This window comes from Neodiprion pinetum, chromosome 6, assembly GCF_021155775.2.
Source record: "Neodiprion pinetum isolate iyNeoPine1 chromosome 6, iyNeoPine1.2, whole genome shotgun sequence".
Taxonomy (NCBI): Eukaryota; Metazoa; Arthropoda; class Insecta; order Hymenoptera; family Diprionidae; genus Neodiprion; species Neodiprion pinetum.
Window position 1 is genome coordinate 21,187,935 of NC_060237.1, and position 14,373 is coordinate 21,202,307.

The following is a 14,373-nucleotide window of genomic DNA, read 5'->3' on the forward strand; positions in this document are numbered from 1 at the left end:
GCACATTATCAGTATGATGCATTCACAGATAAAACAGTTACTGAATTGATAATTGATTAGTGTCTGTACCCTTCACACTTTCTATAGTATTGAATGATAAGTATGCAAAATTACCTTGAGCCACTTATCGATGCATCTGGCATGAAACTCGTGTGAGCAAGGTAGTACACGAAGCGATTGTAACGCTTCGAAATCACACATACAAACAACACAGTTAGTTTGATCACCCTGATGAGTTTCTGCATTAAATTTATACGAAGGCAGCTGTTCTACTTCTGCACGAGTCAAACCTCTTGGTTTGGCTTCTCCTAATCTTTCAGCCAACGATAACAGCGCCTCATAATTCTCAGTTTCTGTAGACTCTGGAGAAGATAATTCAGCTTGACTATATGGGGACAAGGGTGGATTGCTGAACATTGCTCTGAAATACAAGTTACGTTATGTAGAATTTAAATTATAACGTAGTCATTATTCTTCTTAGATTTAGTTATAAAATATTTGTGTAAAACAAATTCTAATTGCAGCTAGGACACGGAAGATAATGAATAATCAACACAATTGATTTGAAATTTTTTATCAATTCATCTCACCATAAATACGAAAACTTACAGGAAGTGTAGTAATAAGCCAGGGTAAGGCGATGGTGGTAGAGGTGGTGTACCGCGCCACCGTGTAGGCCTCTGTCTCCTGACATTTGCAGTTGGTCGACGTGTCCTTGATTGAAGCATTTCTAATTGACTACTTCGGGTATCGGACAAAAATATAGGTGGCGGCGTAGTAACTTGAGCTAAAGCTGGCGGTGAGAATGAATGTGGTAAAGATAATGGTGGACCACCAGTCCCACCTACGCGATGATGATGGTGAGACTCGATCAACTCTAATTCCACTTCTCGCTGAAAAATGGAAAGAAATTGTTCAGAAGATTAAATAAAAACCATAAAAAACCTCTTACGTGGTGTGCAGGCAATTTGCGAGATATTTTCGACACTTTCATTCGTGGACTCATTATGCCCGTATTGACGATGAAATTGTGTACGTATCTCGTTACAAATCAAAATCTCGCTCGACTTTCACACAAAGGAATGCGAGATGTGTCTCAATATTCAGCATTCAATAACAAAAAATATTCTGAACACGCCTAGAACGTGACTGACATTGACTTTGAAACATTCTTAAATTTTATCTTGTCTCATTATCAGATGCACACGAAGCTTATGTGATAATCAGAATTTTCAAGGTAATCTCCCGCAAGTAAGCCATTAATGGAAGTCTTACTGAATACCACTTTAGCGATATTTTGTTAATCTAGTCTGAAATGTAGAAAGTGAGTAAATTTTCTCATAAGCAAAACGTGAATGTTCATACCTGTTGTGACAACTGATGATGGGTGGCATAGTGAGTAGTATGGACAGGTGGTGGGGGAGGATGAGGATGGTGCAGCGCAGTGACAGGACCACCGGCTGGCGCAGGATAACCTCTAGTGGCGGTACCAACTATAGAACCAACCAAGCCATGGCTTGGGTGTCCTGGATGTCCTGGATGGGCTGCCGAGTAGTGATTGTGATGATGATGATGGTGTGCCACCTGGTTAAAAATCGAATTACTCATATACTGCATGTAGATCAGGTCAATCATGGGTTTACATTTTCTAATGATTTAGTAAAAAGAAAAATGCACGTCTACTTATGCGTAGAAGTTATTAGTCATTCAAAGATGTAGCTCATTTTTTGTATACTTGAAACTGAGTACCTGTGCGCTAGTTTCTACAATGACTGGACAGATCGTTGGTGTTTCAAATTAAATTTACCATGAAATAACATAATATTGAAAATAAAGCCAATAGAAGTATTTCAACGCTGCTCGCTGATTAGTGTTTCAATCAACAAAATACAAACTCATTTCCAAAATTGACTAAAACATAATAGTATTGTCACAGCAGTAAAATTTCAATCAATTATTCTTCTGCATAAAAAGTTTTCGTTCAACTTATGATCACAAAATGCCGCTGCATAATTGCATCAACTGCTTGTACACATAGTAATTTACTATAGAAAACAGGTGCAAGCTATAGCACAAGCCCTTATCCTTTTCACTGAACAACTATGCAATGCGTAAATTACCGCGACTTCCTGCATTCTAATAGAGAATGTTGATGACTGATTTGATATTCATGTTTCTAAGGATCGTGTGAAAACAGTTACAAAAAATATATTTTCCTCTATTCGACCAATTGATTAAAAAGTGGTTAAGAGAAAATTAATTACCATAAATTAAATTCAAATGATAAACGGAAAAATTTTTTTTTCTCAATACGAGACGTAGAAAGAAAATTACGAATGATGAAAAAAAACTACTAAAAAATTACATTCAAATCTCAATTTTAAAATATGAATTAATAAAATTCGTATATTCGTCAACCAATTCATGCATTAATTTTAAAAAATTCTTGAGAACAAAGCACCCTCCCCGATTTATAAATTATTCATAATTATTACCTGACACGTGTGAGCAAATGCGTGAGCACCAGTTGTTGTATAAATCCCATGGAGCTGACAGGGAATTCTATATCCTGTTGCCTGTGGGTGCCATATTGGTTCTCCACCGACCGCGACACCGAGACTCGAAACACCGACTTGGCCCACCTCGACAACCATCGGTCCAGTTGCCCCCTGAGCGGGATGATGAGCGGTACCGGGAGGATGATGTGGATGGGATTGATGAGTATTATGGATATTGTGATGAGTGTTATGAATGTTATGATGTGAATTCTGAATGTTATGATGAGAATTGTGGATAGTATGATGTGTGTTGTGCATATTGTGGTGAGAGTTGTGGATTCCTGGATTGTGAATGAAAGGATAGGACAGAGCAAATGAGTCCGGATAACGTTGGTATCGATTTCTAATTGGCGGACTCCCACGAGTCGATATATGATTTCTCGGTGATCTACGCTGTGCAGCGGCAGGGAGTTCCCACGGTGCAGGAGGAGTATGAAGGGGTGGAGTCGGAGCAGGTGGCGTAGCCTCCCGCACTTCTATTCCGGATACTGTCCCATTCCGAGATATTCGGCGTCGTTTTCTCGACGGAGATTCACTCTACGAAATTCATTGAGAGCGTCTTATTATACACCTACATAATGGTACGAATATTTATTAAGATATTGAAATTTTTTAGGTATATCTTAACATGAATCGCATATAACATTGGCTTTATTTCTTACAAGAAATATGGCAAGTAGAAAGTTTGTGTCATGCGGTCAAACGTTAGAACTGCAATCTGCCTATTGCATTTTTTTTTTTTTATGATCTCAAATGATAATCTAATTGTACATTAACAACACTAACCTTTCGGCCATCATCCTGACTGGATTGCCTGTAATAGGTAGGAGAAGGCTGTAGCTGAACGGGGCTTAAAGGCATCTGATTGGTAGCTGTTAAACATGTAGGTGAAAAAAAATAATCATTCGTTTTATCGAATATAAACCTTTCGATATTGAACTTTCAGTTGGTTTGAATGTAAATTCACGAGATATATTATATTGAATACCTTGTGAATTTCTGCGATACTCCATATCTACACTGCTGGCTCCTAGACCTGGGCTCAAATTAATCAGAGGACCTCGCATTGCATTCTCCTGAAATCCGATTAGTTATTATTAGCATGCCAGTTGTATAGTCTACTCTGCAGACGATGGTATGATTTCACCCCATCTATCAGCAGCGACCGATAAGACTGCAATGATTACGTACTGCTTCATCAATAGGAAAAAAAAACCATTAGTCAAAGAATTTTATTATGTGCAAGGCATGTTTTCATTAAAAGGTAATCACAATTTGTAATAATATTTGCAAAACCAGGCCTATCTCACTCAATACCTACCTGACCACAGATATTAATATGCAAAGGAGGCGAAAGAGTCGCAGGGCTTGCAGACTCTTGTGGAAACAGGGGTAGTGGACCTCTTGGTTGCGGACTATGCTGGGGAGGCGGCTTGTAGCCAACGCTCGATCCACCAACTGCGCCGTGATAAGAAACTTCTTTTCCTGTCGGGCCTGATGACGTGGCGACCCCTGGACAATCTCTATGAATGGAAAATAAATTAGGTATTTAATAAAAATTGTTAAACGCAACTTACAAGTTAAATCATATAGTTTTAACGAACAGTTTCATTTTATACACCTATTGATAAAACTTTGGCATTGAAACACAACAGTAATGATGCGAATTGAGTCTTTCTCTAAGAGGAAAAGATGACCGTTTTACCCATAAGAATGAGAAACCAAGTACAATGAAGTAGTCGCATTTTATCTCGTCACATCTTCTCACTTTAGTTACTCGAGTGTACTATTAAAGTTCATATGTCAACTTCTGGTTAGGTGCGATCAGCTGCATTGGTATGATTGACCGAATAACCTTTATTCAAGAATCTTTACATTGAGCTTTTAATAGAGAATAATAAATTGTAAATTATACGAATATAATTTAATAATAGTAAATGTGTTAACAAACATGAGGTGCCTGATCCAATTTTGCAGCACTTCATCCGATAAGTTTGAATTACACCACCGCCACCAATTAGTTCTACGTATTGTACTCACTGTGAAAAACAGTTTATAAACCAAAAATATACTTCACAAAAAAACTTTTATGTAAAGGTACATGCCAAACAAGATAACTATAATAACATATTACATTACATAAAACGAAGATCTTTTAGAGATCAAGAAACCAATAAATAAGAATGTGAAATATGAGTGTTGCAAAATTCATTCTTTGTAATATACAACATATTTACAAAGTACGTAGCCAATCAATATACGGAAATTACATACGCTTTTTAGTCGGGCAATGATGATTTAGATGTAATAAATATGCATGTTAATATTTTGAATAAATAATCCAAAAGCTGTGATCTAGTTTTATGATGCGGTGAATATCGTAAGTAATAAATATGTGTCTTTCAATACTGTTTTGAAGTAAATCATTTTACTAGTTCATTACTTTTGGAGCAAAGATTTTTCAGGTAAAAGAGTAATTCATAATAATATTTTTTTATTTTTTATAGATTTGGATGAAATTTGATTCACATAAATTTTGGGCTGGATGCAAATATAAATGTGTACTACGTGAAATTCAAACAATGAAATTTTATGTGTAATAAAATTATTCTGCAATGTGCCAGTAACGGTAGAAAAATTGAAGTCCACACTTAAGAGGCTAAGGTCAGAATGCGGAAACATCAACCTAAAATTTATACACACAAAAATCAACAATTGATCTAAGCTGACCGAACTCTATCATACAAACCCACTAATTTTAAAAACTGATAATTGGATTTTCGATTTGGCTGAAATTAGACAGCTGTAGCAGGTGCAAGTAAACAGTCGTAATCTGTTCATTAAATTTCGCGCATTCGACTTCTGATTTCAGCACGTTTACATGTACACAAAAACTTTTAGTAACTGATATTTTGGTGACACGAATTTTAAAAATATCTGGAATATAATCTTTATTTATATAAATCCTAAAAAAAAACTTTCACTAACAATAAATCTAACATCGTGATTGAGGGTCAGAAAAGGAAGAAAGAAACTATTGTCAAGCCAGCTACGAGGACAACTATCATCCGACTACCAGTTTCCTTTATAGGATGATTTCGCCAATAAGTGAACATGGCCAACGAATGAGCTCTTCGATACAATTCATACGATAAGTATACCGTTCATTCGTTGGTGTTTATCGTAGCATATATGTTCCAGCTTGGCTTCGTCATTCTATATCAAGGTAATTGAGAATTTACTGAAAATAGTTATGCACAACGAATTATCTAATAAAGACAGCAAGTACATAGTTGATATATATGCATCAGAAGTTCACGTTATAAACAAATAAACTTGTTCGTCATTGTTTTAACCGCAAAGCCAGGCAGCTGCTAAGCTGTAATTTAGTTAGACAATCTACATCGGTGCCTCGTAGCAAAGAATATACAGGCAAGAAGAGGATAAATAAATTGGAAAAATCGCGCCGTTACATGTCGAATCCGGTTGAAATTAATTAGCCATTAAAAATATATCAAGACACTTGAGATCCTGATATTGCATAAATTCCCGTTTCTGCGCCGCGTTAATGTTCAAACGTCCGATATGGTTTTTTTTTTACCATGTTAAAAATGACTGTCGTCATCGTGAGACCTAGGACAGTCATAGATAATGCAGATCATACATCCAGCCCAATTTTTTCGTTTCTTTTTTCCTTTTTGATTTGTTTTTTCTTTTCTTTTCTGTCTTTTCTTTTATTGTTTAAAAATCTCCATTATACCCATTATGGAAGCGCGGAGGTTGAAGATGCCGGTGGGGATATTCCTTGTATTGTTGGTTAAGCTGATTGTGAGCGTGCTGTGGGTGCTGGTTGTGATTGTGCCAGACCCGGTTGTGGGGCGCAGACCCCCGAGAATGGCCCCCCGGGGGTACCCCACCCCCTACTCCGCCCCTGTAGCGCCCAGGCATGCCCAAACTGCGGTGCTGGTGATTTCCAGGGACATTCATTTGCTCCGAACGTCGGAGGCTACGACTTCGCGTCTTAGGACTTTAGTTGGAGTTTGGCTGAGATCTGATATACGACTCGGTCGGTATGGCCAAACCTGAGACGGTGATTCAATTCGCTTTATCCACAGCCAGACGATTTTGAATTTTTTTTTTTTTTGCATTTTTCTTTTCTTACTTTTATTTATCTACCATTGTTAAGACAAGGTCGGGAAAAAGGTATATCAAGCTTTCTAAAGACAATGCTCTTGTGTGCGAATTTAAATGTAAACTTGTTTTCACTCTTGGTCAAAATTTTGTTTTTCAAAATAACAATGTTTACTCAATATATTGTTGCTATATTAAACATATTGCAGTACAAAAGTATGAAGAACCAAGAGAGTCTATTAGATTTCTTACTTCTATTTCCACACCAGTGAAATATATTTCGACCATGAGTATAGTTCACAAATATTTGGCTATATCCATCGGCGACTTATGCGGCAATGCCTAACAAGATGTGCACAAGATATTCATTCATTTTAAGCAATGAATCCTACCGTTTCATACTATTTTTTGTACAAAGTTATATAAGGAGCAACATTTTATGTAATTGTGAAGTATAAACCTGTTTACCAAATGACATTTACCGATTATCGTTTTCTTTTTCAGTTAAACCGGAAATTGAGACATGTTTATAATATAGACCATGTAGGAGGGAAAAAAAATTCCTGACAAGGTGATGAGTATTTTTACAATGAACGAGGTTTTGAAAAAAAATTATATAAGTGAACACTAAAAGAGCACATCCATTGGTGAGCTAGTTCCATCTACAGTTAATCAAGCTTCTAAAAACGTGTCTAAGAACCCGCAGTTTTGGTTGTTATATAAATTAGGTAAAAAGAGGCGATAAATAAGTTTCCTTGGGAAAGGAAATCCTAAGCTGTATAAACTTTCACAATATCGAAATCAGTACATACAAGAACATTCTCATTAGAAGCTTTGAAAATTCAATGATCATGAATACATTGATAAACCAAAAATATTCACCAAATTTTTTAAGGTTTACGAAGACTAGTTATAGTTCTATCATTTTATACCACCCACACATAAAACTGTATAAAACTGCCAAACACATCGAACTGTCGTCTACTATACCAATCAAATTTGTGTACAGCCAATAAAGTTAAATAATTTACAAAGCGATTTGATCTAACTACAAAATGTGTAAATATCTATTCATGCATGCGAGAATAGTTTAAGAATATCTTGTAAATTAGTAAAAGCATACTACATACAAAAATCTTTGTACAAATTCCCATTAAAAAGACTACCACCGAGAACTTTGCTAATTTTACAAATGTGACTAGTTTGAATAAAACACCATTTGCAATTTAGAAATAAGAAAAATAAGTCAGTCGTAAAAATCCATATATATAATTAAATGATATCCGACATGAAATGGTTTGAAAGCTAAATCTATAAATAAGCCATGCAACCTGGTGAAAAATTCTCAAAATTTTGCATTTTCGAAAAGATTGGAAACAGTCTACGTGATATAATGTCTACTGCGCTGAATTTGCTTGTTTAGGTTATAGTGTGAAAAAATCTTTGACCAGTGCACCCGTTAATTGTAATATGCAAAGTATTTCAGCTCAACTCAATCAAACTCTAGTTACATTTGCGAATTCAGCTTTATAAGCAAATCTTTAGCCTTATAGTAAAAAACATGTCCACAGAATTGTGGTAAAAAATAAACTTGTATCCTTTACAAAAACAGATTACTCCGAATTTCTCAAGATCGTCAACAAATAATCTACGTCGACAAATTTCTTTAACTTAAGGTTTGCATTTAGTAAAAAATTTTCAATTCCTGAGAAATGGAAAAAAAAAAAAAAAAAAAAACCTCTATTCTGGTACTATACGTAGGTGTACGGTATTACTATATGATAGAAATAAGACTCGCGATATTTTATAAAAGAATTTGTGACAAGAGGTGTGTTCGTTCATTTTTTGTTTCTCCTCGCGCAGACACGATATTTTAGTATAGTATACGTATGCGGAAATGAAATTCAAGGCAAAGATATAAAGGATGAAAATTGCGTCTCGTCAATATTATATCTACCGAAAGTTCAGCTCTTTCATATTATAATTATAGGCATATTGTGTTACATATTCAGAGAAGGAAGAACAAATGCGAAGGGTGATACCACCTTATGTCCACGTTTCGTAAACTACCGTATCTCGTATCTAGATTATAAAACGCAATGTACATTCTATATATATAGACAATGTCGATCGTCCTTTAAAATGACTAATGTTATGCCTTCAACGGAGAATTGGGTGGGGGTTAACTGTATACCTATACGTACGGACTTTGGCATCCCACGCAAGTTAAGTACAATGTACACGTACATGCGTAACACCTTTTATAGATGGCTGAAACTTCATGAGACAATAATTGGCGGATATCGTAAAAGTTTTGAAAATATTTCAACCGTCTGACCTATTCTTATCGTTACGAACGTGGTATCACTGTAACGGTGTATACGAACGTAGTTATGTGCATAACGTATTGCCTTGATAATACGAGAACAAACTACAACTATCGCCAGCTTGTTTGGTAAAAAAGCAATTAAACGCTTGGGACCCGTTGCTTTTCCTTCTTGCCAGATACAGCAACCTCCCTTTGGCCGTCAGGAGAAACCAGTTTACCTTTAAACTTGCAGTGCAAGACAAAAAGAAGAGGAGACTCTCAAGTTCTGTGGGAAACTTTGCAACATAACGTATAAATTCGGCATTTAAACCAACTGACCGTATCAAATGAGTCTGCAGTAGAAAATTGGGACGATTAATTAATACGTAATTCATCGGATTTTGTCCGTTTAACTGTTTACCTGTATTTATTTCTCTTACATTTCAATAGATAGAAGATGGACGGCATAAGACGATCCATCGGAGCAATTATTAATCGCCAATGTAGAGGTGTATAATGCAAAGTCTTCGCAGTAATTCATCGAATCCGAAGGTTGCAAAACTTGTGAAACGTTTAAACTCTGGATTACATAAAATTAAATGTTTATAAACTTATAATCGTAAGTGCGATTTGGTCGAATATAAATCTGACGTAACTTTTTGGTGACGTGAAAATTTCGTTTGAAAATTCATTCGTTGCGCGTTAAAATCAACGGCTATAAGTACATTCATTCGGTATAAATCTGGCCGTCGTAGGTATGAATGTATTGCGCTATAAACGTTCGGAACTAAAGGAGATTTTTACGAATTTCGTCCGCCGCGCGGTTGAGTGAAATCGTTTTCACCGCGGAACACGGTCCGAATTGGGATATCCCTTGACGATTCAAGATTTCGTCGTACGGCACTTACAACACTAGAGAAATCAGTTTTGATCGTTGTTTCTCAAGTTCGAACCCCCCAATAAAAATGTCTATAATATTCACGCATATAAACGTTCGTGAAATAAACAATATTGTAGGGATATTACTTTAAATATCCATTAATTATTTTGAAAACTTAAGCTTTGCGATAATTAAGTGCCTTATAGTTTAGGCATGTGTATTATACCTATATATGTGTGCGCGCACGTGTGTGTGTGTGTGTGTACAACGAACGTGAAATAAATTGGCCTGGCAGTTGTTAAACTACGAAACGTTGTACAACGAAAAGATCTCGAGTGAACGAAATGGAGCAACTTTTTTCAAAAGAAAAATTTATTTCTAAAGCATGAATATACGCCGAAGGAGCAGGTGTTCCCCCATCCACGTATAGGTGAGTCAAGGCACCTGGTTTTTTCAGGAAGTACCCACGTAGAAACGGTACCTTAGACATCGGTACCCCTGCAACACTGCAAGCCTCGGAGTGTCCAAATGTTATAAAAGCAGCGGCGACTTCCAAGTGGATTTTCTATTGTACCGATTGCGGAGTTTTCAGTTCAAAAACTCGAACCATCAATAATTGTAGAACGATAATAGCAGAGAATGACGGATACGAAACGGCAAAAACTATCTATGTGTAAGCTGAAACGTTGTTTACACACCTTTGTTCACATGGTCAATATTTTATAGGTAGGTACCGTACGTATCTACGTACGGCACGTCGATGCAAACCCGTTGCTGCTTTCCATTGCGTTCGGCAACGTAAAATTATTAAAACAACCGCACTACAGTGCGAAAAGGGTGGGGAGGAGGCATAATTTAGACAATGCAGCTTCGCATGCAAGGCCCAACTTTATTTGCAGTATTAAACGAGGAAAAATTTTATCATAATAATTCCGAATGCGTGTGTATGATATATATGAAGGAAAGAAAAACATCGAAGCGGATAACTGTATGTACGTGATACCGTTGAAAATAACGTAATCTACCTTTTTTTTTTTTTTTTTTTAAACAATGTGACGTATAAAAGAAAAAGTTTCTATTACCCATCCTGCGGTTTCTCACGTATATTCTTCGAATAAAATGAGAAGAAATTTCCTTCTCCGAGTGATTAACCGAGAATGAAGATTACGAAATTGGGAACGAAACTTTCTTCGTTTATAACGAGAGATTCGTTGTTTACTCATCAGGCGTGACATCGACGCGGATACGTATACGAGGACACGTTTAGAGATAAGCACACGTTTCGCCCCCGAAGCGAAATATACGCCGGAAAACAAACAAAAGGTGAATAAGAAGTACGTCGGGGAGCATAGAAATACCAAGGTAGGGTATATAAATTTATCCTTATACCGAGATCGAGTTTCGTAGTTGTGAAAAGAAACCCTTTTTCCGGCGAACAACACTTTTCAATGTCAGCATCGCGTGCGTTGGTTATCATACATGTGCATGCACACGTAGATAAATACGTATGTACGAATACGACGGTTAACTCTCCGCGAACGTAGATAGGTGTGTAGGTGTATATCGATTCGGACAAAACATTTGCGGGCGAGTCCTTCTCGCCAAGCAGCACACGACGAGGTTCCATCGTCCATACGCACTTGGCGTAGCGGCTAGTATAGTAGTCAAGTCCGCCTTCTACAAGTCACATTATCTATATCCTATTCGTGTGTATGTACGTTCGCCATTACCATACGGGTTAGGAGAAAAAAAAAAAAAAAAATATGTGGAAAAATGATGAAAAATAAATAAATGCGAGACAAGTAAATAAACAAACGATGTACCGTATAGCGAAGCAATCCCGCGTCTGCGCCATGATGTATGGAAGGTCGGAGAAGAAGATGACGATGATGATAAAACAACGTAAATAATACCACACGAAACTACGACACACAGGCCCGCATCCACGGGCAGCGCGCGGCCGACTGAAACGAAATACGACTGCTAGACGGGGAAGGGGGAGTGGCCGGGGGTGGGCGGTAGGGTGGAGGGGGGAGAGAAAGGGGGTGGGGCGTCAGGGGCGTCCGCAGACCCAAGACGGGCCCTTACCCCACGTCCATTGGGCTTAATATTTTGAGCAATGCCTGGCAAAGAGGGCGGGAGATAGAGGGGGATAAACGAGGGAACTGCAGAAGGAAGGAGGGAGAGAAATATATGGGCACCGATCGAGAACCCTCGTGCGATCGAGGGAGCCAGCGCCGACGGCAAGCCGTAGTCCATATCCATGGCCGTAGCCACGGGGCCACAGACGACGGAATGTGTGTAAAAGAAAAAGGCAGGAGCGTGACGCCAAAATTTCTCTCCAAGGGTTTAACGGTATACGCGGAATTGATAATATTTAACGGGTTTTTAGGCTGCCTGCTTGCGACGATACACGATGCATTTGTGCGTATAGGTGTGCTCATCTAATCTGGCATCTGGGTGTGCTATCTCTTCGAGATCGTAGGGTAAACTCTGCACTTAAGGCTACACTGTGAATGCTTAACAACTTATGACTCACGACAATGCAGTCATCCACATATATGTATTACAATGCAACAAAGGAACGTTATGGCTGTAATATGCATTCGTAACAGTCGATGTTTCCAAAGGTTGCACACTTTTTTTTGAGAAGATTTTTAAGACTGGACGATACTATAAACGTACTGATCAACGCTCTGCGGTTGTTTTATTATTGCTTCTACCAATACCGTTATTATCGTAATTATTACTATTAATGTTGAGCATTGTACGTGTATTGTTATGTACGATGTGTTTACGGTCAAGGTGCACTTATAATAACGAGCAATCGTCGAACAACTTGCAAAGCTTCACATTTCGCCAGAATTTTTACTTCAAATTTATTGGCACAGATGGTCAAAGATTTTACCATAATTGTGTGAACTATCGGAATACAGCTGAACTTAAATATACAAATCACAGTGACAGGTTCTTTTTTTTAGTAGGGTGCATTTTAGTTACGTGCGATAGTTTCGAAGCTATTGCACTGCGGCGATTAGTGCGACCGTCGGAAAATCCAGGGATTACTAAACAAAAAAAGAACAGAAGTGAATGGAGCTGCAGTCACTCGTAGGGTGTTAATCACATGTACGGGATTCGCAAGGCATTGAAAATTATGAACGTCGAAGAAAATTACGCCGCCTAGGTATAAAGCGTGCGAATTAATATTAACAGCTGACACTGGGAGAAATATAAATGATCTTTGAGTTGTTCCAGCATATCAAAGGATTCCTAGAAAAATTATTTCTGGGTGGGGAGGGCGTGCTTCGTGTTTTATTTTTTCTAAATTGAATAGCACTACTAGAACAACAATGCAAAAGCATTACGTTCAATAGATTTAAATAGCCGTACTCTCTATCTTGCATATTCACATCGTGAAACGAGTGCCAAGTTTTCGAAAGAAATAAAATGCTACGTGATACGCGGTATCCGAGTTGCTTCGGTGTTGCAACACAAACGGATTTCTTTCGCCAGTCTTTTTTTTCAACCCATATCTTGTACCCTAAGGTTGGACATTTAACCGATCACATGGAGAATAAACTCGGGGAGGCACGTATGTGTTGGGTTTGTATACATACACGTATGCATGGAGAGGAGAGACTCCCGCATAGAATTTAGTGAGAACATAACCTATTATACGAAGATTGAAATCTATATGCGTAAATAAACAAGTGCCGAAGTACGAAAAACTGAAACCAGTTGTAACGATATAAAAAGCGAAAGAGAGTCCAGATGCAGGCACGGTTTTAATTTCACACGAAGCATTGTGTAATCGTTGAGACGAAACTTTTTCAGCCGAGTGTACATCCTCTATTTGTCAAGCACTTATCAAAATCAGGGGGAGAGACTGGGGGACAAATACAATGAAAACGGACAAAGGAGGCAGTTAACCAGCAGGAAAAAATCACGCCCAACACCAGAGAAGCTTGCATTATCTACAGAAGCAGAAAAGACGATAGAAATTTCATCGCACCAGGGTGAAATCCTACCTTTTATCGGGTTTCAGAGCGATGTCATAGTCGAAACGCTGGGCGAAACCGTCATTTGGTGATGGCTGCAAATCGCCACTACCCACTCGGGGTCGCTCGCGTCGCCGTGTTCGGCCTCCGTCGCCCGTCGACCAATCGAAACCCGTCAAATCCTGGATCGTTATAAACAAAGCTAATTTATTTAGTCATTCGGGGTTCCACTAGAGAGTTCGGAGTATCTTTGCGTCGCAGAAAATTTCAAAAACCTCGAAGGTCTTCCTTCGATGTTAAATATCCCATTGGGTATTTGGAAAGAAGCGATTTTTTGTCGACGACGGAGATTTACGAAATTGATCGAACGTCGAGACGCGCGATTCGTTGAAAATCGTCACGTGTCGAGCCAGGAGGACGTCGATAGGTCGAGAAAGTGGGGTTACCGCCTGGTAATCCGTGACGCAGGGCAGAAGTTCGTCACAAAGGCGAAGTAGA

The 14,373-nt window shown here is 38.1% G+C and overlaps 1 protein-coding gene across 2 annotated transcripts in view; it reads right to left on the reverse strand.

Annotated features, from left to right (window-relative positions):
• mura (murashka) overlaps positions 1–14,049 on the reverse strand; it is a 24,205-nt gene extending 10,156 nt beyond the window's left edge. The window contains exons 1-9 of one of the 2 annotated variants that reach the window (XM_046630830.2): positions 13,906–14,049; positions 6,319–6,640; positions 3,880–4,081; positions 3,547–3,634; positions 3,345–3,430; positions 2,496–3,095; positions 1,366–1,584; positions 610–893; positions 115–421 (exon numbers count right to left, since the gene is read on the reverse strand). In XM_046630830.2, coding sequence (XP_046486786.1) covers positions 115–421; positions 610–893; positions 1,366–1,584; positions 2,496–3,095; positions 3,345–3,430; positions 3,547–3,634; positions 3,880–4,081; positions 6,319–6,545 — 2,013 coding nt within the window. In that variant the 5' untranslated portion in view covers positions 6,546–6,640; positions 13,906–14,049. Of the gene's footprint in view, positions 1–114; positions 422–609; positions 894–1,365; positions 1,585–2,495; positions 3,096–3,344; positions 3,431–3,546; positions 3,635–3,879; positions 4,082–6,318; positions 6,641–11,700; positions 11,836–13,905 lie in introns of those variants that run through there. The other variant, XM_069137069.1, reaches the window with a different exon arrangement.
• Positions 14,050–14,373: the final 324 nt, after the last annotated feature.